This window comes from Perca flavescens, chromosome 2, assembly GCF_004354835.1.
Source record: "Perca flavescens isolate YP-PL-M2 chromosome 2, PFLA_1.0, whole genome shotgun sequence".
NCBI lineage: Eukaryota > Metazoa > Chordata > Actinopteri > Perciformes > Percidae > Perca > Perca flavescens.
In genome coordinates this window covers 18,732,329-18,754,771 of record NC_041332.1, presented here as the reverse complement: position 1 = coordinate 18,754,771, position 22,443 = coordinate 18,732,329, and the positions used below count along the sequence as shown (strand labels likewise).

The following is a 22,443-nucleotide window of genomic DNA, read 5'->3' as shown; positions in this document are numbered from 1 at the left end:
CATGTTTTCAGTTATTTCACACTTTTTTGTTAAGTACATAATTCCATGTGTTCATTCATAGTTTTGATGCCTTCAGTGAGAATCTACAATGTAAATAGTCATGAAAATAAAAAGGAAACGCATTGAATGAGAAGGTGTGTCCAAACTTTTGGCCTGTACTGTACCACACACACACACACACACACACACACACACACACACACACACACACACACACACACACACACACACACACACACACACACACACACACACACACACACACACACACACACACACACACACACACACACACACACACACACACACACACAACAAACAAACACACACACAAACACGTTGCTGGAACATATTCTGTACTCTTATGTGAAGTTTCTAGCCTTTTGTAGTTGGTGTAGAAGGCCGTTACATTTGGGCTAACCAAACTACAACTACGTACACTGATGGAAGTATCCAACTATGCAGTTTGGATAAAAATTAAAAATGAAAAAATCCAACAAACAACAATTATAGTCAGAAAGACAACTCCTATAGTGGTTGTGGGGCGTGACTGTGAAGAAATGGATGGAATTAAGGAAAAGGCCGGATATATAAAAAGGGGAAAAAATGTAACTCAGTGTGGTGGTTCTGGTACATGTCTGACATTTTTGTTTAAGACAAGGCAGGGATATGGATTTGGAAAGATGGAGAATGTGTGGAAAGAATGTTAAATTGACAGTACGTACTACAGGCAGACAGGGCTAACGAGCATGTGGCCATGTGGACTGCACAGAGAAAATAAGGGTACAACACAGGGGCCGCAGTCTGAAGCCATGCAGACGAGAAACTAACCGTTTGAGAATGTGTCTGTGCAAAATCATTGCTGTTCCTTTATATGTTACCCACAACCTGGAATTCACTTTATGGTCAATCAATTGCATTATCACACACACACACACACACACACACAACTATCCAAAAACTGCATCCTTCTTCCTCTTTTTGCATATTGTGCAAAACAGTGCCAATAAGTATATCAGCAAGACTTTGTCTCCAAGAATAAAAGCCATTTGTTTCCTTGACAGAAATTCCAAGGCTGTAAAAATTAATTGTGGCAATTGATTTAGTCCCAGGTGCCAGATGTCTACAGCAGGCAATATTTCTGATATGTGTGGCCTAGAGGATTTGCCTGTGTATTGTGCCCATAAATCTTATGGCAATAAATAGCTGGCACAAAAGCAGCAGCAGGCTGCAAGCTGGGGATAGGACAGCGGCATTGTTAAAAGAGCTACACATGTAGCAGCAGGCTAACTAGCTATCAAACTGCTGCAGCCAGATAAAACAAAGGCACAGGAAAGGTTCCCGGACATGAAATTGTTGTCTGTTGTTGGAGACACTAGAAAGTCTGGTCCCCACATTTGTCTGACTATGAGTGCTGAGTGCAGGAAGTGTGTGCATACATGTGTGAGAAAAAATGTTAACAGCCAGGGAGCATGAAGAGACCAACCTCCAGCACCACACAGACTATGCACTTATGCACACACAAACAGGTACTTACAGCCAGTGTCTTTGAGTCTGTTGATGGCGTTGGACAGGAGGCGGACACAGCCCAGGAAACCTGCACCCTGCTTTTTGTGGATCTTCTTGTGGTTCCATACACTGATGGTGATTGAGTCTGCCTTTCCAATGTATCTGCAAGAAAACAGGTCAATAAGACAGAAAAGAGGAGTAGTTTGCAATCTTGACAAAATGTATACAGGGTTTCTGCAGGTTTCACCAAGTAAAATGTAAGACTTTTTAAGACCTTTATGAATGAAATTTAAGACCTATATCACGACATTAAAGTACAACAAAATGCATTTACAAAAGTACTTGCAAAGTAAATAAATTTATTCAAAGCTCAAAGAACAAAGTAGGTTTTCATCAACCCTCAGGGTATGAAAGATGGAAATTAAATAAAATCACAAGCTACGGCACACACAGAGAAATACACTGAAACTTGTATTTTGCATCTCCTCCAACTACTTTTCCGTGACAGCAAGAAAACAATCCACACCATGTTTGCGGTTTAGACTTTCAGACTGTTTTTAGACTTTTGTAATGAGGCCGATTAGCTGATTTTAAAGTACCTTGTGTGTACGTGCTTATGTGTTTGTGCAGATTTAGTGTAGCTGAGGTCAGTCTAGTCATGGTTTGAAGAACAGAGGAAGTCCCCGAAATGTGCTTCACCACTGTCTGACAACCAGACAGCTCACAGACACACAGCCACACACACTATTACAGCCTAGCAGCCATCATTGATGCCAATCTATATATTATGCAGTGCATCACTAGCAAAAAGTGGGATTTACCTACTAAACACATCAAAACATATAGATTGGGTATGAAAGCCAAATTACATTTGTGGGTTGTGGATCTTTTTATGTGTCCAGTGATTCAGTCTCCAGTTGCTATCTGAAAATCTGATCAGGATGCAGTAGCAGAGGTTAGCATCTTGGCAGTTCTTTTCTTTAGCAGATGCGAATGTGTCTAGGCCTGTGCTTTGTTGCACATGTTGATTATGATCTCATCTTCTAGCCATTTACCACTATGAGATGACAAATGGATGAAAGAACACACAGTATACACACAACTTGGAAGACTTTCTTACTCAAAGAGGTTATAAGAATTCAAACAAAACAGCTTTGTTTTGTGTTTCTAATTAAAGAAGTGCTGTTGTTCACTTTGATCGAAGCTCATTGGGCACTGTACTGTTAAATTTCAATTTGATTCCCTGCATTTTGTGTGCTGTGGTGCAACTCAAATATCCTCTCTAAACACATAAGTGTTCTAAATGAATGCTCTTCCCTTCAGAGAGTGTGGTTGTGAGACTAACAGATCAATGTGATGCAGAGGTGTGTTGTGCAAAGCATCTCTAAAAAAGGTCCCATGGCATGAAAATTTCACTTTATTTTTTAACATTAATGTGAGTTCCCCCAGCCTGCCTATGGTCCCCCAGTGGCTAGAAATGGCGATAGGTGTAAACTGAGTCCTGGTATCCTGCTCTGCCTTTGAGAAAATGAAAGCTCAGATGGGCCGATCTGGAAGCTTGCTCCTTATGAGGTCATAAGGAGAAAGGTTACCTCCCCTTTCTCTGCTTTGCCCGCCCAGAGAATTTGGCCCACCCATGAGAGAGAGACATCATGCAAGCAAAGAGGCAGTTGGTCAAGGCCACCCTTTACCTTGCCCCCCCCCTCCCTTTCAATAGCATTTAAAGCTACAGACACAGAAATGGCACATACTAAGGAAAACTCATTATGGGACTGGCTCTAGTCGCTGTAATTCTGCACCAAGGCTGAATTTCGGGAAAGAGACGTCAGATACAATATTAGGGGACCACTAAGGACTATATAAAAGCATCCAAAAAGCAGCATGTCATGGGACCTATAAGCAAAAAAAGAGAACTGAAATAGCCGCTGAGACAATGACAATTAGATTTAAAGATAAGACAAGAGGTACAACATGTTATATCTTCACTCACAATAACTGTGTCAAAAACAGTGTTTTGTCAAACCTTGTCCTCTGACATGACTTTGTAGGTACTGAGGAAATTATTGCAACACTATCAACTAGGGCTGGGCGATAAAACGCGATTAACTCGAATGTGTAGCTAACGTCGATTTGTTTAAATGAAAATCGGGTTTCTCTTTAACATCCGCCAACGCTCCCCTCTGGGCTCCCACAGTTACGAACGGGCTCAGCCCTCGCCCCGCGCGTTTGCCATAGAGATACACAAACAACATGGCAGCGACAGAGACTAACATTAGTTCTTCTCTTTACTAGTCGTTTCATTACTTACTTATCCGCAATCTCCGCCGAAATGACCGGCAGCTCGCGGTGCTATGTCCCCGGCTGAGAGTCACCTATTCTCGGATAACTGAACCCCCAACTAAAGCCTGACCTGACGGAGCACCACGCGGAGCACCACGCGGAGCACCAGAGGCGGTGTTGAGGAACTCTGTTGGGGCTCAACACATCTACTAAATGCTGATACGACCGAGCTGTGACGGAGGTCTGTAGCGGCTTAAACAACTAGCAATCGCCGCTCTGTAGCACGGAGCTCCTCTTCAACGGTTTTTTTTTTTACCGCTAGTTAAGACGAAGGAGCTTGCTACAGGTATGCTACATTCATGAGACCATGGGATGTTAATGTCCGTTACTCAGCAACTGGTGAAAATAGGGACAAGGTTGATTATTAAGTGGACAAAACGGATAGAACTAGAAGGGCACTCTGAGAGCACAGACCTCTCCCAAGGTCTTTTTTTTTTAGAATCTTCCCAGTCAGGAACAAATTTTTCAGATTATTCCGACACCACATGAATGCAGCACAAACACCCTATCTTTCAATGTTAACCGAAAAACATGACCTCCTTGGCGGAGGTAACTAAAGTATGTACACAATATTACATACATACTGTACATACACAACTACAGTCTGAACTGTGACTCACTGTCTTTTTTTATGTGGCTGTGTTGCCTTGAAGAAAAGTGTCTCCCTTTCCTTTTCAAGTTCATCAACATTATTTGAATCTCTTATCCTCAATTCTGTCAAAACATTTCTAGGCATTGTTTATCTAAGAAAAGTATTTTATAAAGTTCTTCGTTTTTTGCAAGTGATGACACAATAACTGCAAGACGACAGCAAAAATATTATGCCAGCATGTTCAAAATAATAGAAAGATGTCCAACTTAAATATATATGTAAAAAAAATACCCCTGAATATTATGTCAAATGTAATAAGAGCAATTAAAGTAATCTATTTCCAGATAATGTTATAACATAGATAACATTAATTAAAAATTAATAATGTAAGCAATTTGACACACACACACACACACACACACACACACACACACACACACACCTAATTCTACAGACAACAGAAGAATTTTCTCTTTTTGGGTCAAATATAGATTAGCTTTCCAGGACATACTAAATCCAGAACTGCAGGACTTCCCAAACTTTTTCTTGCCAGGGAACATACTGTGCATTACACTGGGAAATGAAAAATAAGATTTCTTTCCAGACTGGATATATATCTCATATTAATGTTGGACAGCCTTCAGTTGTTAACATCTATAAAAGACAAAAATAAATCAGAGTGCAGATTCTACAGCTCTGGCTTGTCTATATCAAGTACCTTGATCTTATTTATATAAATTGAGTTGCCAAAGCATTCTTTCTCGATTCCCTTGTTCCTTGCTGTTACATCGAACCGACCACCCCATTTCACTTCTCTTCTTCCACTTTTGGACATATGCTTCCACAGACTTTTCCTGTCTCTCATAATGGAAAACTGTGAATATTTAAGCAATGACATCACTGACAAGGTATAATAAGTTCTGGGTGCAATGTAGGTAAGTCCGGCATAAGTGCTTCTCGAAGGTGGATGAACCCTGTTGTCAGTCTAATACTGAGAAAGACAAACCACTTAATGAATATACAACCAAAACTGTGCCCGTTTCCAAGCAACCCATGTTTTTAAAATGTTCTGCAGGTTAAACCACTACTAATCAATGTATGGAGTTACTCACTTTTTGATTATACTGTATGTCTGCCATGCAGGCCACCAAGGCCTGTGATAGGCAGGTTGTGATGAAGAGAGTCAACTTGTCAACTACTGCCAATGCATTTTTAATATGGATGACCATAGGGAGAGTAAAAGCTGACAGTAGCAGTGTTATTTTAAACATTTTATTACTGGGGACAAAACAAATCTTGCTTAGGCAGTATAGGTGAAGCCTGGTAGGATGACACAGGCATGAAGGGGCATGGTATGCACAGCGCAACATGTACAGCATTTAATATAGAGTGAAGGCAGGGGGAGCAGAGAGTGAATCCCTATAACCAAAGCAATGTGAAGTGTGAGTTTTTACTAAAAAGGCTGGAAATTAGAGGCAAAGCATGAGGAGGCAACTTGCCAAAACCAGACCTACATACTACTTTGAGTTCATGAACTTTCAACTAAATGTTTGCTGGGTCCACGTTTCCTTATACAATTTTTTGCATAGGACGCCAATATGAGTTATTAAGCATCAACTGTAGTTAAAAAGTGATATCATTTTTGCAGAGTATGTATGATACATAATGTAGAGCATCGAGGCGTCTGGTTACTGGTAGTATCAGTGTAATGTGGGAAAAGACCCCACCTCCTAAAGCTGGGGGTGTGGAGAGTTGCCAATCTGCCAAGCCCACACTCCCATCTGGTTTTTGTGGCATGTGAGCCATTTCCTGAACCAGAGGAAGAGGCCAGGGGTCGCTGGCGGGAAACATACTCCTCTTGAGAGGGTGGGGATCGAGAAGGGGATGAAGAATTATGTAAAAGAGGGGATCTGAGGTTATTGTTGACAGGATGCAGGAAGCATTGAAAAACAGGTGTGTGAAAATGAAAGTGTGCCCAGAAAGGCAAGATGTATTAGTTATAATACAAATTAGACAAACTCCAATTCACAGAGGACATTGTTCAGGAGTGCAAAACTCTGTCTTTATAATACCTGAAATAGGAAGAATCGGTCATCTGAGAAAGAAAGAATTCATATCACAAGATGTCTAACATCTCACTCTCCAAGATGTTTTGTTCACACGTAAAACAGCTCGAGAGCTTTATAGATGGGTGTTTCTGCACACAGTAAAGAAGCGACTCATCTGCATTCCTAAAACAATTGTCATAGCAGTTTCACACAGACATACCAGAGAGCAAAACCAGTATGCCGCATTTCTGTTTCAAATTTCAGGTGGTGAGTGACCTCATACACAAATCCAACACACACACACACACACACACACACACACACACACACACACACACACACACACACACACACACACACACACACACACACACACACACACACACACACACACACACACACACACACACACACACACACACACACACACACACACAAGGTGTAAACAGCAACAGGTCACACTGCTCCACAGTTCCGTCGACTTACAGGTCATAATGTTGATTCCACTTTGGGTCCAGCGTATTTTTCACAGTATCTGTAGAGTGGCATTGTCCTGAGCCGTCCACCACCACTTTGGCAAAGGGATCAGGCAACCCTGTAAAAGTACACAGAGGAAAGTGAAAAGTTTTTTTTGTTGCAACTATACAAACCAAGCAACAGGGCAAAAAAAATGTTTGAAACTGTGCGAGTATTTCTTACAACTACTTGCACACATGCGACCTGCAAATGCAAATTAGACGACTTAAATTTTATGTTTAAAAACAAAAAGAGAGCATGTCTGCCGGAGTTGGTCAATGTGTGTGAGAGGGGGAGGGTCCGTGAGTGATTAGCTGCATTCACAATCTGGCGACGGCCGTCACAAGATGCGGCAAAAACGCAGGTTTTTCCATTCATTGTTAATGGGTGTTAATAGGACATTTAGACAGCGGTGGTGGTGGTGGGGGGCGGGTGGGGGGGGTGGGGGTGGAGCCAGAAAAAAACGCAGTGGCCTGTGGTGAAAAGTAAAGACCGAACCTTTTGAGAAACGCAACCCACCGTTGCGCTGCTAGTGTTGACGAACTGACCAAAGAGCCGGTTAATTAACCCGAGTCGTGTCACTGAACCGGGAGAATTGAGTGCCATACGTCAATGAACCGACTCACTCCAGTTTTTTTTACCTCATTAGCGCTTCCACTGGAGCGGTGGTAGAATCAATCAGGAAATGGACTATCTAGAGCAGCACGATTGGACCAAAAGAGTTGTTGAAGAGTTGTAGATTGGAGACCGTGCACCAGGCTACTGAACGAGACCGAATGTAACCATGCAACCGCTCGAGTTCATGTAATCAAACAGGTGTCTCGGTTCTCAGAAAGTTTGAGTCATCAACCGATCCCAGAAGCCTTAATGTCTCGTGCATCTAAGAATTGTGTTCATGGAAATTCATAGGCTACATTACCCCTGCCGGCACACGAACCGGGGACTGAATCTATTAACTCGGTAGGCCAACCAACGACCGTCCGGTTGAACCGACTCGCGTAAAAGAGCCGGTTGTCCCATCACTGCACGCTGCTGTGGCCAAGCATGTAACTGGCAATCAGACTTGTCAGTCGGTTTTGAGGCGGTGTGAGAGTCGCGTACAGGAAACAGGAAACATCACTGCCTCTTTTGCTGCCACAAGAAAGTTTTTAAAACACCAAACACAAGCACTAAACTGCCCAGGAGTTTGTGTAACAGCTGAATGTTTGCCAAACAACAAAGCACAGTCGATTGGTCTCTTTTCTTTCTCCCTGAATAAAAAAGCTGCATTCAAGTGCGGTCGGGAATGACCGTACAGTACTCCCCTTTCCATGGAAGTTTAAAAACTAAAAAAAATAAACATTTTTTAACCGTCACATACACACAGCACAATGTAGTGACATTTTAACCCATCCTATGTATTAGGAGCAATGGACAGCTATACATACAGCATGGGGAGCAACTTGGGGTTCAGTGTCTTGCTATTTCAGTTATAAAAAAAAAAAAAAAAAAGGGAAGAGCCTGTATGAGGCAGAGGCAATTATGCAGTACATTGCCAATAATACTTTGTTTACATTTCTGAATGTGCATTTGTTAAAGCAACACCAAAAGCACTTTTCCTCTTCGGTCCCCCTACAGGTTGGAAGCAAATTGTCCATTACTCGTAATGTTTCAATAGAATAATAATAATAATAATAATAATAATAATAATAATAATGTCTCATTTGAACTACAGATCCGCTACCCAATCTGGCAAACTTGCATAGTGTGGTTATAGCCGACAGAGGGCCGCAAAGCAAATGCAGAAGTGCCGTTCACCCGGTTACGAGTTGATAAACCACTGCAACGATTTTGGAAACATTATTTTAAGGTACAAAAGAATCTTTGGTGTTGCTTTAAGCTTAAGCATCATTCAATTAAAATGTGACCGTGAACTAAAATATGAAAGCAGATTGTAGTTTCTGTATTGCCAAAACATTTATCAGTAATACAGTTAAAATGTGGAAAATGTGAAAAACTGCGTTGCAGATCGATTTAAGGTGTGCACCCCTAAATTTTCTGCCTGTGCCCTTAACATTTTCAGTTAGGGGCTACAGTTCTCCTAGTAAAAACAGTTAGTCTAGAGCCCTGAGCAAGGTCACTAATACCCCTATCATGGAGGAAAAGTGTCACAGTGACTAATTCAAGCCCCATTTGACCGATTTATATGAGACTAGGGATGCTAATTTAGCTTTTATTTCTGACCGATGGCCGGCACCTCGTTAACCGATCATTAGCCGGCTCTGACATACTTCCGCGGACAGCTGCGGACTTGTACCGGTTGCCAGCATAGATGTTACGTGCATTGTTGTGGACACATTCAGCCACTGACCATCCTGGAACAGCTTGCACGTCCAAGCTACCAACATTGAATTAAAACAACATGACCAGTAGATATATTAGCCTACATGCCATGTATGGCAGGTGGATGAATTACGTCCGACAGTCACAAGTTGATCTCTGGTTGTCACAATTCACAGAAAGTTCAGTTGGCAATTGTAGTTGTAAACACTACTCCTAACCATAAAATTACACACAATTACTTACTACATAAGTCCCTTTAGTTATTTTCGTACACACGCTCCCTCTTCCTTTTTTAAGACTAATGGGCTTGTCTGTTAAACGCAGTTAAACATTAAATTGTGTTCCCCTCTCGGACAGAAACACTTGTTGACTAAAGCCAAGCAGCTGATCCTTTCACATTTGATGTACGCATTGCTGTGTCCATCTGAGAAAGTTATATAAGCGGACACTACAGGAAAGGTCACTGGCCTCATCATGCAGATGTTTTCTTCTACTGATCTTGGTCACCTCCCTATTTTTATATGCATTCAGATTCTTTTTAAAATTGAATTAATCTAGTTTGAAACAATATAACAATGGCCTGTCCAGCCACTCCTAACATCTTGCAGGACAGGCAGGTTAAACAGGTAAAAGAGGTGGAGTACAACCAGCCTCAGAGACTCAAGTACAGCCGTTAAATTCCCTGATATTATATAGTTTAACTGTTTCTCGGCACTCTTTTTATCTGCCAAGATAATTTCCACAATTATTAGTATTATTGCGATTATTTATCACAGTTGTTTATATCCACCCTAAAGCAAGCATGGAAAATGCCACATCCGTCACCATAATGGCGTGATCACATCCAGGTGTTTTTTGTGCGAATTCTGCGATGCGAATACTTGCAAAGTCAATGCAAATGGACACGAATTCGCAGGGCAGGCATGAAGTTTAGTTATAAACTGGGACATTTCTAAAGAATCCTGTGCAGATTGAGATTGAGATACTGACACAGAATCAATTGATACAATACACAGTATGTGTGCATTGTATTGATGCCATTTTTATTTCACTATTGTATTGTTTTTGTATTTACTATAACTATCTACAACTATGAAGGCAAGTTTTTTTACAGTATCTTATTCAGTTGGAAATCTGATAATGGATTCTTCTGTGTTTATCTGGTGTTCTCTGTGTGACTGTGCATGTCTGTATGTGTATTTTAATTGAGTCAGATTATAAACTTCTGGGCACCGATACTTTACACAAGGCAAACCTGTTCAGTCACCCTTATGCTTTTGTGTGACTTCCCTCTTTGTGGTTGTATGTTTGTATGTATGCATGTGAGTGAGAGTGTGTGTGCGTGCAAGTGTGTGTTTATGTGCGTATTAGACAAAACTGAACTCGCTATTGTCTGTGTCAAGGACTTCCAGGTTAATGGAGAAACAAAATATCCTGCTAATGTTGCAATTTAGTTATTTTACCATAACATAACTGGCAACTAGGGTAAAAGATGTGGGTTGCTTCAGGGTATTCCTTCGTGAAAAATGTCTCATCAGTGGAACTAAGTAACATGTCTCCTCATACATTAACGCCAGCGGCAGAGGACGGCCTTCTTTCCTGATCACCTAAACCGAGGTTAAAAAAATGGCCAAAAGCTAAACGTTAACCAATAGTAAATAAGAAGCCAGAAAGAAAACATACTACTTCCTCCCTTGGATGACCTACAACTATCAGAATTTCAATCTATTTATGTTTGTGTCCACTTGTGTTGTTTGTGTCCACATGTTTGAGTCCAATCTCACTATTATGGTGTAGCACTCTTCAAGTTTCTCTATATTCTCATTAGCTTGTTTTCTAATAGAAAGCCAAACAAGGCTAGGAAGAGCCCACTTGTACCACTTAAACATATTTAAGTCTCCTTATTTTCCATCACTACAAAATTAGCATGATTTGACATGCCATGTGATGTTTTAACAGCAGAATGCAAAAATCACAGGATGAAATGTCTTCTTGACTACACAGTGAAGTTTGCGTTTATTCTCATGTAATTGCTTTTAGGGGTAATTTCTGTCCAGTTTAATTAAACCCTTTTTAATTAAGTCTAGTGCTTCTGTATCAGTGGACCTGATACCTATTACTAGAAGTTAGGTTAGCGAGGGGTCCCTGTGCGTGCCAAGCCTCCAAGGGTGTATTACAGACAGACAGCTCCTAGGGGACTTCATTTACAGCCCAGCTTCAAAAGCCAAGCAATCTGCCACTAGTGACAAAGCCCATTCTAATGCACAAGGGTGGGAATGGGACAGGAATAGCAACATGTAAAAATAGGCTCTACTTACGGAAGAAGTCTTTCTTTGCCAGATTCTTTGCACACAGGACTGAAAGAGAAGACATACAAAGAGGTGTTAATGAATTAAAAATGAGATGTGCGTGGAAAATAACATTCTTTTAAGAAAAGGCCAAAGACGTTCTCCACAAACAAATTGGTTGTCACTCACTATACATGGTCAGCTTTCAATGGAATGGAATTTTTCCATTTCCATATTCTAAGAGAGCATACAGTACATCGCTCTCTGTGCAAGTTAAATTACAAACTCTCTCAACGTCTCTCTGGTAATATTTTTAGTAAAAGCCCAGCTAACTCAAATATTTCATTATTTATGATTTTTTTGTCTTTAAAACTTAACAGTTTCCCTTGAGTGATTACTGCTGTCTTTTTGCCAACATATAGGTTTGTCCATCCTCACTGTCCCATCACAGGCAAGGAGACCAGTCTTAAGAGTTTCTCCTTGTAAAATATTGAGTAGACAAGCACTCTTTCCTGTATGAGGTAAGTCCCTGGGGGGTTTGCATCACAGACAACATACAATGGCTTTCAACAGAAACAGAGAAATTTAAAAGATTAAGCTTGTGTTTGGGTTTGTCTGCTGATGTCTTTTTTTTCCTCTTTCAAATGTCTCCCTCCTGTTGGCGGGCCTAGATGAACTGATGCAGGCCGATGCTTTGTTTGGAGCTGGCTAGACAATCCTGTGACATTTATAGAGCGAGACAAAGCAGGCCAAGCAGCAACAATTAAGAGCTGTGGCGGAGAAAACCAACAGGATAAAAAGGTAATAAAAACAACGGTCAATGAAATGGAGGTGGTGCTTAACTCTAGAAAACAGTTTAATCTCTCTGCAAGTGCTTCCACCAACACATCCATCCATCTATCCATTCATCCATGTTCTATATTTACTTTGTTCTATTCATGATCATGAGCAGGCACTTCCACTTCATTATCAATACAGGTATAGGACAGGTGACCCCTTTCTTTCTCACCCGTATTATGGTCTTCATCTCTGGGCAAAAACAAGATTTACATACATAAGTTAAACAAAAGATGCAAGTCCGACGTGCCCAGGCAGCGCAATGGGATATAAAGCCTAAAAAAAGGAGGTCATTGTCGCTTGTCATCTTCTTTATCTTAGCATTATTTTCTGCCACTTCCCCTCTACCATGGTCTAATAAAGCCACAAGCCATATCACAAGATTAGATATAAACAATTAATAAAGCTCTGAAACCTGTAGAGAAAGTGTTATTGTATGCTGCTTCTAAGCATTATTTACAAGCACTAGCCTCATTTAGAAAATAAGATACATATGCTATGAATATACTAAGTATCTTTAAAGACAGAATTCTTACGCAGTTATCAAACAGAGGGTCAAAGAGCTGGCACAGCTTTTTGACCATTTCAGATGTAGATTTCAGTTTATATAAGCACAGAAATACACAGTTATTATATTAGGACCCCTATGCCAAAACAGTGCTGTGCTGGAGACCTCATGTAGGCTACATGGATTACACAATAGATCACGTTAGAGCATGTGGACCTGCCACAAATGAGAAACAAGCACCACTTCCGAAAAAGATATGGAAAGGCCTGGGAAACCAACCTAGCATTACACCCATTCAATGTGGCGATCTTGACAGTGACCAAAATGACACAGTCAGACAAATCAGACAGAATCACAACATGGGAATAGATCTCAACACAAACCAAATTACACTGACTGGGCCAACTGGATGAACACTAACCATCAGCTTGTCAGGGGAAATTACACTGCCAAAGCCGACAGTATGGGTGCAGGCCAAATCGGAGGCAGCCAGAAAACCCTCCTGTGGGACAAAACGGACACCGTGTTGTCGGCAGAGTAGAGAAAAACGGGAGGAACAGAGGCCTGAAATCTTGGCAGAACATTTGTGGACAGACAATCCAACTCTGAGACAAAAATCAGCCACCAAAGTTAAAATGGGTCATCATCTTAGGCCTTAACCCTTGCCTTGAAGATATACATGAGCCTATTTTGTGCACATGTATTCCAGATTATTAGCAGCAGAGGTTTAGTGACAAACTTCATTCTATCTATTGGTTTGGAAATGTTATTTAAAGAAGGGCCCTATAGAGATTTCTTGGAAACAAACAAAAGTTATGTTGACATTTAGTGTTACGTCGCAACTTCTCCTTCTGCTATTTAGAAGCTGGCGAGCCTGAGTGGTCAAAGCTGCGGCCGTAAAGTGGTTTAATTTCCTAATAATTCTTTGAAATAAAAGTCCCATTATTTTGCTTTTTAAAAGATGTTATTCTGAAGCAGGAAAATCAGGAAAGGTTCTTTGTCAGCAGTAACTTTATACAATACTAAAAACCTCTTTCTCTCCTGCCTGACAGGCAGTACTTTTTCACATTTCAAATGCATGATTTATGTGAGAGTAACAACTGAAGCGCGCGCACGCACACGCACACACACACACACACACACACACACACACACACGGGGAAGGGAAATATGCAGAAGAGAGAGAGAGAGTGAGTGAAACTAAGGGTGGTAAAGAGATGCCCCAGTTTTCCATGCACTAATACTAAAACCAAAGTCAGACTGGATTTGTCATGTCTTTGGTTTGCCTGTATGATTTTGTACGCACAAAATACGGTGGGTCTGTTTGTGTGTGAGGACTAAGCAAATCTAAACAATTCTAGGGCTTGTTTTTGGAAGAGCGTGCGTGTTTTACATTGCTGGAACACATACACACGAACACACACACGAACACACACACACACACGAACACACACACACACACACACACACACACACACACACACACACACACACACACACACACACACACACACACACACACACACACACACACACACACACACACACACACACACACACACACACACACACACACACACACACACACACACACACACACACACACACACACACACACACACACACACACACACACACACACACACACACACACACACACACACACACACACGAGTTGTCCACTTGTGATCGGATCACTCAGATCGGATTTTAATACCAGTTGGAAATGCGGCCTGAGTATGCTAAGCAATAATACAGACTTGGCTCTCTGGTTACCAAACTACGCTAATAAAGATTAAGGGATTAACCTGCACACTTCTCCAGTGTCTCAGCCACAATTACCACAAAGGGGGAAGCCTCTCTCATTGTCATCAATGTCCTCTCACCAACTGTGCTGCCAGACACAGCAGCCTGCTGCTACTGACAATGATGATGACAAATAGGTTCAAGGGGGCATACAGACAATGGGGCAACAATGACAACCGGTGACCAAATTTTTAGCGATAAAACTACCAGCGAGGTTTTCGTGACTTCTGAAGACAAAATAAATAAATAAAAATTGGTAAAAAGATCTGATGCTATTCCAGGTTTGTACAAGGTACATGACTGACTCAAGGGTGATTTTTCTAAATTAGCGCTACAACAGCCTGTCTCACATTTAAAAACAGCCAGGCGACAAAGTACTGTGAGTACCATGAGAATGTATGCAACAGAAAGGTGCAAGGTAATTCCATCTGGACATGTGTTTGCATTAGCATGCTAATGTTCTTTATGCAAGAGAACTGCATTATAGATGGGCTGATGAACATGCCTGACATCTGGGGAAAGCCTCTTCTATGAAGAGCTCCTTGGCGCCTTTGCTTCATAAGGGTTCTCTGTTCAATCTTTAGCAATTCAGCAGCGCTGAGTCGCTATATCACTGCCATCACAAAACTAAATGTATTATTTCAAAAAGAAATTTAAAAAGAACAGAAAAGTTCAAGAGAATACATCAGTAGATTTTAAAAGACAAAGGGGGTCTGAGAAATGTTCAGAAAACCTCTGTTTAAAGGATTGTAGCCAATACTACCCCCGCGGATGTCAATATCATTTTACAGAAGCCTCACAAGGATTTAGATAAACATGCCTAAATATGTTGATAATCTTATCTGGGCTTATACAGACTCTACCACTGTTGACCCTAGCATCAATGAGGAATCAAATCTCATCTCCGCACCATGTGGGGACCCAGCAGTGTTGAATAGCTGCCACGTGAGCAAGCAGCCCATGGTGACCCAGGGCTGGCAGAGGACCAGACGTATTCAGATCCGGGGGAACAGGGAACAGGGAAAGCTAGGTCAACTAGGAATCAGTCAACAACCAGGAAGCCCTGGGGTGAAGCTGCCCTCAGTGTTGTCCCTGGATCATCGTCCTCACCACAAACTCTCACTTTAACAGTAAGAGGAGAGACAATAAATCTGTCTGCAAAACAGTGTCCTGTAAACAACTAAGCAGATGAGTAGATGACAACCATGTTACCATCACCAGGGGACTCTCCTAAATAGTTTGGAAGGGGATTCTGCAAAGACTTCTTCTGTTGCCTAAAGAGAGATAAAAGGATTGCAATTATTCCTGACGTTTTGGGTGGCAATTTATCAGTAACATTTTGTCTTGTTTTAGCCCTTTTTTTTAACCATACAATGGTTTCAAAACAAATGGCTGAAATAAGTCATACCCTAAAGTTACAATCAAACCTTTTACATGCACTTACATTAAGCAAACACCTATTGATGAAGACTGTATGAGCAACATGGTCTCATAACTAAGAGAAAGTTTAGGTAGCTGTTCCTCCCACCAGGTTAAAGATATTGGTGGCAATACCAAAACCTGTAACTTTATTAAAGCATGATGAACTAGGCTGTTATCTACCTTCTCTGGCGTTGATATGACCCTTTCGATGTCCATCTATCAGATTTCAATTCAGTTTTTTTTTTAAGTTTGATTCCAGACTTTCAAACAAAAAAGAATAATGACATTTCTTTAATCAAATGAAACCAACATATTCCTTAGTATTTGGTCAAAATCGAAGTCTACTCATATTCACAGTACATGTCTGAGAACATTTATCAGGGGGAAATATCAGCTTCTAGAACAGAAGAAAACCATTAAGAGCTCACATTAAGTTTGTCACTAAATATTGCCGATTCAGTCATTTGACCAGCCAAAGTTGCCCTCATCTTAAACCAAGCTGTAATAGTAGTTAACGGGTCAAAAAGAAGTCAACTCTGCTCCATTGTTTATTAAAAGGATTTGAAACAGCCGCTGTTTTAGGACGATTTGTAGATGAGTCACCCCAATCCAGTCTGAAACAAGCCATAAATCAAATAGTTAGTCACACCAAACCAAGCCTATCTAAGCTAGTTACATGCTGGGATAATGCCTTTACCACTGTCTGGTAGCTAAAGGAGGTGGAGACAGACATTGGCCTGTAATTGACCCAGACAATATATTCTTAAGCCTCAGAGGTCAACGATAGTTTCCCATCCCCAGGGGAACTTGAACGTTGTGAACATTTGAGCCCACACCTTTATTGAGCTTGCAAACCAGCATTTGAAGACCAAAAAAAAATATGAAACAATTTTTTATGTCTCAGTACCTGTGAAAATGTATAAAATCAGTTAGAGGCTTCCCATGAGTAACAGTTAAATGGTTTTTAAAAATGTATCTTCATGAGCGAATGTCATGTTTGTCCTGTCGACAAAGAGACCGTCGTTAGTTTGATTCCCCGTGAATGGAATAAATAATAATAATTCTTTACAGTGTTTTGGGTTGGGATACGCCCCCTAGCGTATTCACAGAATCACCATTAAACCTATACCATTATACCATTACGCCAGCCCTGAGTGGCTGTCAGACATGAAATCTGCTCAGGGCCTTTCGCCTTTATATGTGACACAACTTGAATTTGTGGAGTGGATACGTACGGGCACGATTGGCCTTGTATTCTGCTATATGGGTTTCGTTGACTACCCCAATACTGTTTAGAGAAGGGGAGAATAGTCGCACCCCGATTTTAATCGCTCCCTGTGTAGTGGAAGTGAAGCTGCTTCCCTGGGGTCACCTGTGGCCTGTCCCATGCTACAACACAGTTGGGTGAAGCAAAAATTTGTATTCAAATATTATGTAATAGTATACATGTAGTAGGACAAATACCTCTGCAATAGCACTTATACAAAATCTAAATACAGCCCCACTGATGTAACATTGCAATATACATAAATCACTGCAAATTATGTATGATAATTATACCGTGTATTACCAAAAAAAAAAAAAAAGGCCCTAAGTATTCATTACAAAATATGCACAATAGGCCTCAGACCACAAAGAGAGGCTGTTAGGGGGGAGGGAGCTTTTTATCGTCTCTGTCTGCCTGAATACAAAGGTCAGGCTGAAGGTTAGCATTAGTTCTGGTCAATGGGTGAAAGGTCAGACGGGGGAGGGGGGGGGCTGTCGTTTTCTCAAAGGAGTCTCCATTTGCGATGGTTGCTTAACGCCTCGCTCTGTTCGTTGGGAAAAGGGACAGCGGGCGGGATAAGTCTGATGTTCCTCCAACTCCTTTAACTTCTAAGAGGATGCTCTTTTTGGAAACTTTGTTTGATGGATCAGGTCATTTAGATTAATACTCCTTTTTACAGATATACTGTAAGTGCAGCATAATTCACACAGTGAAACATTAGTACTTTTTAAAACAACAAATGCTGCCGTTTCATTCATTCATGGTGGTATTATTGACTCTGAATAAGAGATGAAAGCTGTGAGAGTTGTGAAAATGTGCAGCACAACTGCGAAGGTTCACAGCTAAAATCATTATAAGATAAACGTCACTTGAAAATGAATAGTATTTTAGAAAAAATTGTTTTGTGATGATGGTTAATGGTGTCAATACATAAGTGTAGTTGGAGTGGATGGATGAAGCTTGATCAAATGGCCCAGAGATCCTAGCACTTTAAATTCATTGTGGGAAAATAATATTTTCCTTAAAGAAAGGAGATGACCAGACATAAGGACATGAGCTGTATTCAAAAATCACAATAGTGTACAGTCCACTGAACCACCAGCATGCCTCTAGCCTCTTGCACTCTGGGGGCTGAGCTGGGCTGCTCTGCCCTAGACAAAGGGTTTGTGGTCCGTAACTCCAGACGATTGCGTGATTGTGCACTGCCAACTCCATGGTCATGTACAGCCATTCTGTGGTCCGTTTGTTCAATTAGTTCTCCGGAAGAGCTACAAGGACAGGAAAGTCAACCCGTGCTGTATCCACATCCAGTCGCTGAGCTTGATGCTGATACTGTCATGAAGAACACTGTTTCAGAGTAGTGGTGCTCCAAGGATCTTTTTTAGGGATGTTAATAATTATCAGTTTAACCGACAATAAGAATTTTGACCAATTAATACTCCGTATATAACAGTTAAAAACAATATTATAAAAAAAAAAAAAAAAAAAAAAAGGTTTGTTGCATGGCAAAACAAAAGTAGGCTATACAATATATTTCTCAATTGCTTGTTAACTTGCTAGTGCTAACTTTGAGCTTGCAAGTTGCGCTTTAATCTCATGGCTCTCTGTGGAGAGCTACATGACACATGCCACTTTATCGATGAGGGCTGGCAGATTAAACCGGCCATCCTCCACACAGACTAAACGTTCAACTCCTTAGCTAAACTAATTGATGAGGTGGAGCCAGGCTTGCGTTTCGCGGACATCTGCGGACTTGTACCGGTCGTGCAAGTGGTTCCATGCTGAGAAAATGGCTGCATGTGTCCATGACAACGCATGCAGCATCGAGGCTGCAACTTTCCATGGACGCTGAACGCAATGAAGTTCCCTTATCTTTTTTGGCAATAAAACAAAAATAAGTGCAATATTTGAATCTTAAAATCAACCTATCAGTGAGTGTCACTGACAAAAGCGTCAAATTCAAGTTTTGATTCTGTAATGAGCTAATGCGTTTGTTTAATGCTGTGCTGGTCTTTAACCAACACAACATTACTCACATAAATGTGAGGCGTTACCAAATATTAGCACGGTCAACAGTGTAGCTGAGGGTTGTTTAAAAGTAAATACACTGGGGGCGGCCTCTAGCTCTCCCAGTAAGAGCGTTTGCGGAGTCCTGCAGCGGCGCGGGTTCGAATCAGACCTGCTGCCCTTTGCTGCGTGTCGTCCCCCATCTCTCTCCCCCTTTCCAGTCTATCCACTGTCACTGTATATTAAAAAGGGATAAGCCCCAAAAAAATAATCTTCACAAAAAATAAAAGTAAACATACTGGACTGTGACAAGGCTGTTAAGCCGTCTCACAGCTAAAATAGTGTTTAGCAAAACAATTTATTTTCAAAAAGCCTTTCTGACCGACAGATTTGTTGTCCCTTATTTTGGGACGGATGTCCCTCACCTTCCGCTTTCTTTGTGTTGGCATTCTAAACTCTGGCCCATTTATGAGGACTATAATTAACTGCTCTTCAGATCTCTGCAGGGTAAATCCAGACAGCTAACTACATAGATCTGTCGAATCTGAGTTTTCTGTTGCATGACTAAAACTACTTTTGAACGAGCACGTGTTCCACCAAGACAAGTTCCTTCCCGAGGCTATTTTGCAGAGGCACTGTTAATGCGTCTGGCGCTTAAGGCCACCCAAGACGATTGTGATTGGTTTAAAGAATTGCCAATAAACCAGAGCTCTTTTTTTCTCGTATCCCGGAATGCTGTGTGGACTAGCCAGACCCTCCTCCGCAGCGCTGTGGAGAGAGGTCTGGCAATGCAAGACTAGACAGACAGATACAAAGGTTTAACTCAATTGCAACAAAACACAAGATAATAGCAAACGGAAAGGTTCAGTAACTACTTAGAAACGGGAACTGGAACATAACCTGGTGGAGCTCATTAAATGCAACCTAAGCAGAGTAAGGATGACGTCAAATGTAAGTCGTGAGACTTAGAGACACATAACAGTTCATGTTGAGGTGCCAAGTTTAAACATTAACTAGATCATTTTAAACTTCACTTTAATGGAGTGTATAAAGCCAACTGTGAGAGATGTGGTTGTCTACCAACAAGGTGATCATGAATATTTTCTAGGGGACAAATGCTTCCTTAAGACATACAATGACCTAAAAACTGCATGCCTATCAAAAAGTATGAAGTTATAATAACAATGTTTTAGGCATCAGGTAACAGACCAATACATCGTCAAAGTGGGAAGATTGATAATGCAAGGAAAAAGTCACTTAAGGAACATACCTACATCTTAAAAAAAATAAATAAATCTACATGTGCTGCGGCCCAAGACCAGAATTAGATTTCCTTTACCTTATGCCAGCAAAAGTGGTCTCTGTGCAATGACCCACGCTGCTTCACTCCGCTATTTCACAGGGTTCCTACACTTTCAATTTTACACAGAATATACTTTCTTTTTAGAGCATAATTGCTTGATTTTAAAACAGCAAAAGTAATCTTACCTAGACCAAATAAGCCACGCTGCATTACAAAGTCACAGAAAGTGGCCTAGTAGAGATTTTATTTGAGCAATTAACAGGAATATTAAAAACAATATTAAAAGCTGTCTTCATCTTCAAGTTAAAAGTTAGAAAAGCTTCAAACAATTCTCCTAACACCCACTGACATCTTCCGACTTATTAAGTGACAGTCATTCAGATTTGAAGGCCCACATCCTTTACCCCGGTTATGGCTCTTGCTACAGCCCCATGCTGTCTCATTCACAGCATTGTTCAACAGAACACTTCCTCTTCCTGTCCTCATGCCTCCCTGGCGGGCTCGCTTTCTCACTAGAGCACACTGAGATTAGGCACACATGTTGGAAAAATGTCAAGCACAAGCACACTGTGTGTACGTGACCACCTTTATGTTACAGCGACCAGTTCACACTGCAAAAAAAATAAAGGTGTGGTTTTGATTTGTGTTTATGGGTATCCAAAATTGGGCAATGTTGCCAAACTGGGGATCTAATCTACATTGTGCTTCCTCTGGAAAGCCATTACTAACTTTCCCAACCTTTCTCCAGACCAGTGAATGCTCGGGATGCCAATTATGTCATTGATTCGAGAGGCCAGCAGTCTACAGCTGACACTCCACCTCCCCCTCCCCCTCCCCTCTGCTCCCAGAGGAGACGCCAACAATCTGGAGTCAGGAATCTGGAGTGGAACGTAGTCACTACACAGAAAAAGAGGGTTGGGTTGGAGAGGGGTGAGAAGGTAAAAAAGGCAAAATGTTCATCTGGAGGCATCTACAGTGGAATGGAGAAGAAGGGAGGGGAGGAATGTGAGGAGGGGTGGAGAGAGGTCTATCTAGAGTCACAAATCTGTGGAATGCAGACAGTTGAGGGGGAGAAAGGGAGATAAATATGGGAAGGCAGAGGGAGGGAAAGAAAGGGGAGAAGTTAATTTGGACCAGGGAATTTTGATAGTGATGACATTCTGGCAACAATGGAAACACTGAGGGAGGAGAAGCAGGGATGGCGGAAAGCGATAAGAGGAGATGACAGAGGAGAGGAGGGATACAAGAATGAGCAAAGTAGAATAGAAAATAGATTGGGAAAGCGTGGTGTGTGTGTGCACGGGATATTTGGCATTTGTCACATTTACTTGCAAGTCTGCACTGAAATCCCCAAGGTTGTATTATTAGGAGGATGTCTAAATTTTTTTTTGTTTTAGTTTGTACAAATCTTATTGGCTGACATTTACCTGACATCCAAAAATAAGTAGACCATTTCAACTTTAATGAGCTGTGCAGGGTTTTTCATGCCATAATTCTGCTTAGGCACACGATGCGCCTAAGCCGAATAAACGCAGGGAACGGCGCAATAATGTATCGATACAATGTTCCCAACCTTCAAAAGTGGTACATAATATTGCCGATGAGAGTGCATTATCTACCAGTCATTCTGTTAGGCGTTGGGTTGGAACTAATGCGATATAATAAGCCCTGATAAAAT

General features: G+C 41.2%; 1 protein-coding gene across 1 annotated transcript in view; it reads right to left on the bottom strand.

Annotated features, from left to right (window-relative positions):
- LOC114571256 (E3 ubiquitin-protein ligase SMURF2) overlaps window positions 1-22,443 on the bottom strand; it is a 61,256-nt gene that overhangs the window by 24,515 nt on the left and 14,298 nt on the right. Inside the window, exons 2-4 of the mRNA XM_028602130.1 lie at window positions 11,646-11,684; window positions 6,976-7,084; window positions 1,538-1,671 (exon numbers count right to left, since the gene is read on the bottom strand). Of these exons, the coding sequence (XP_028457931.1) occupies window positions 1,538-1,671; window positions 6,976-7,084; window positions 11,646-11,684 (282 nt within the window). The remainder of the gene's footprint in view (window positions 1-1,537; window positions 1,672-6,975; window positions 7,085-11,645; window positions 11,685-22,443) is intronic.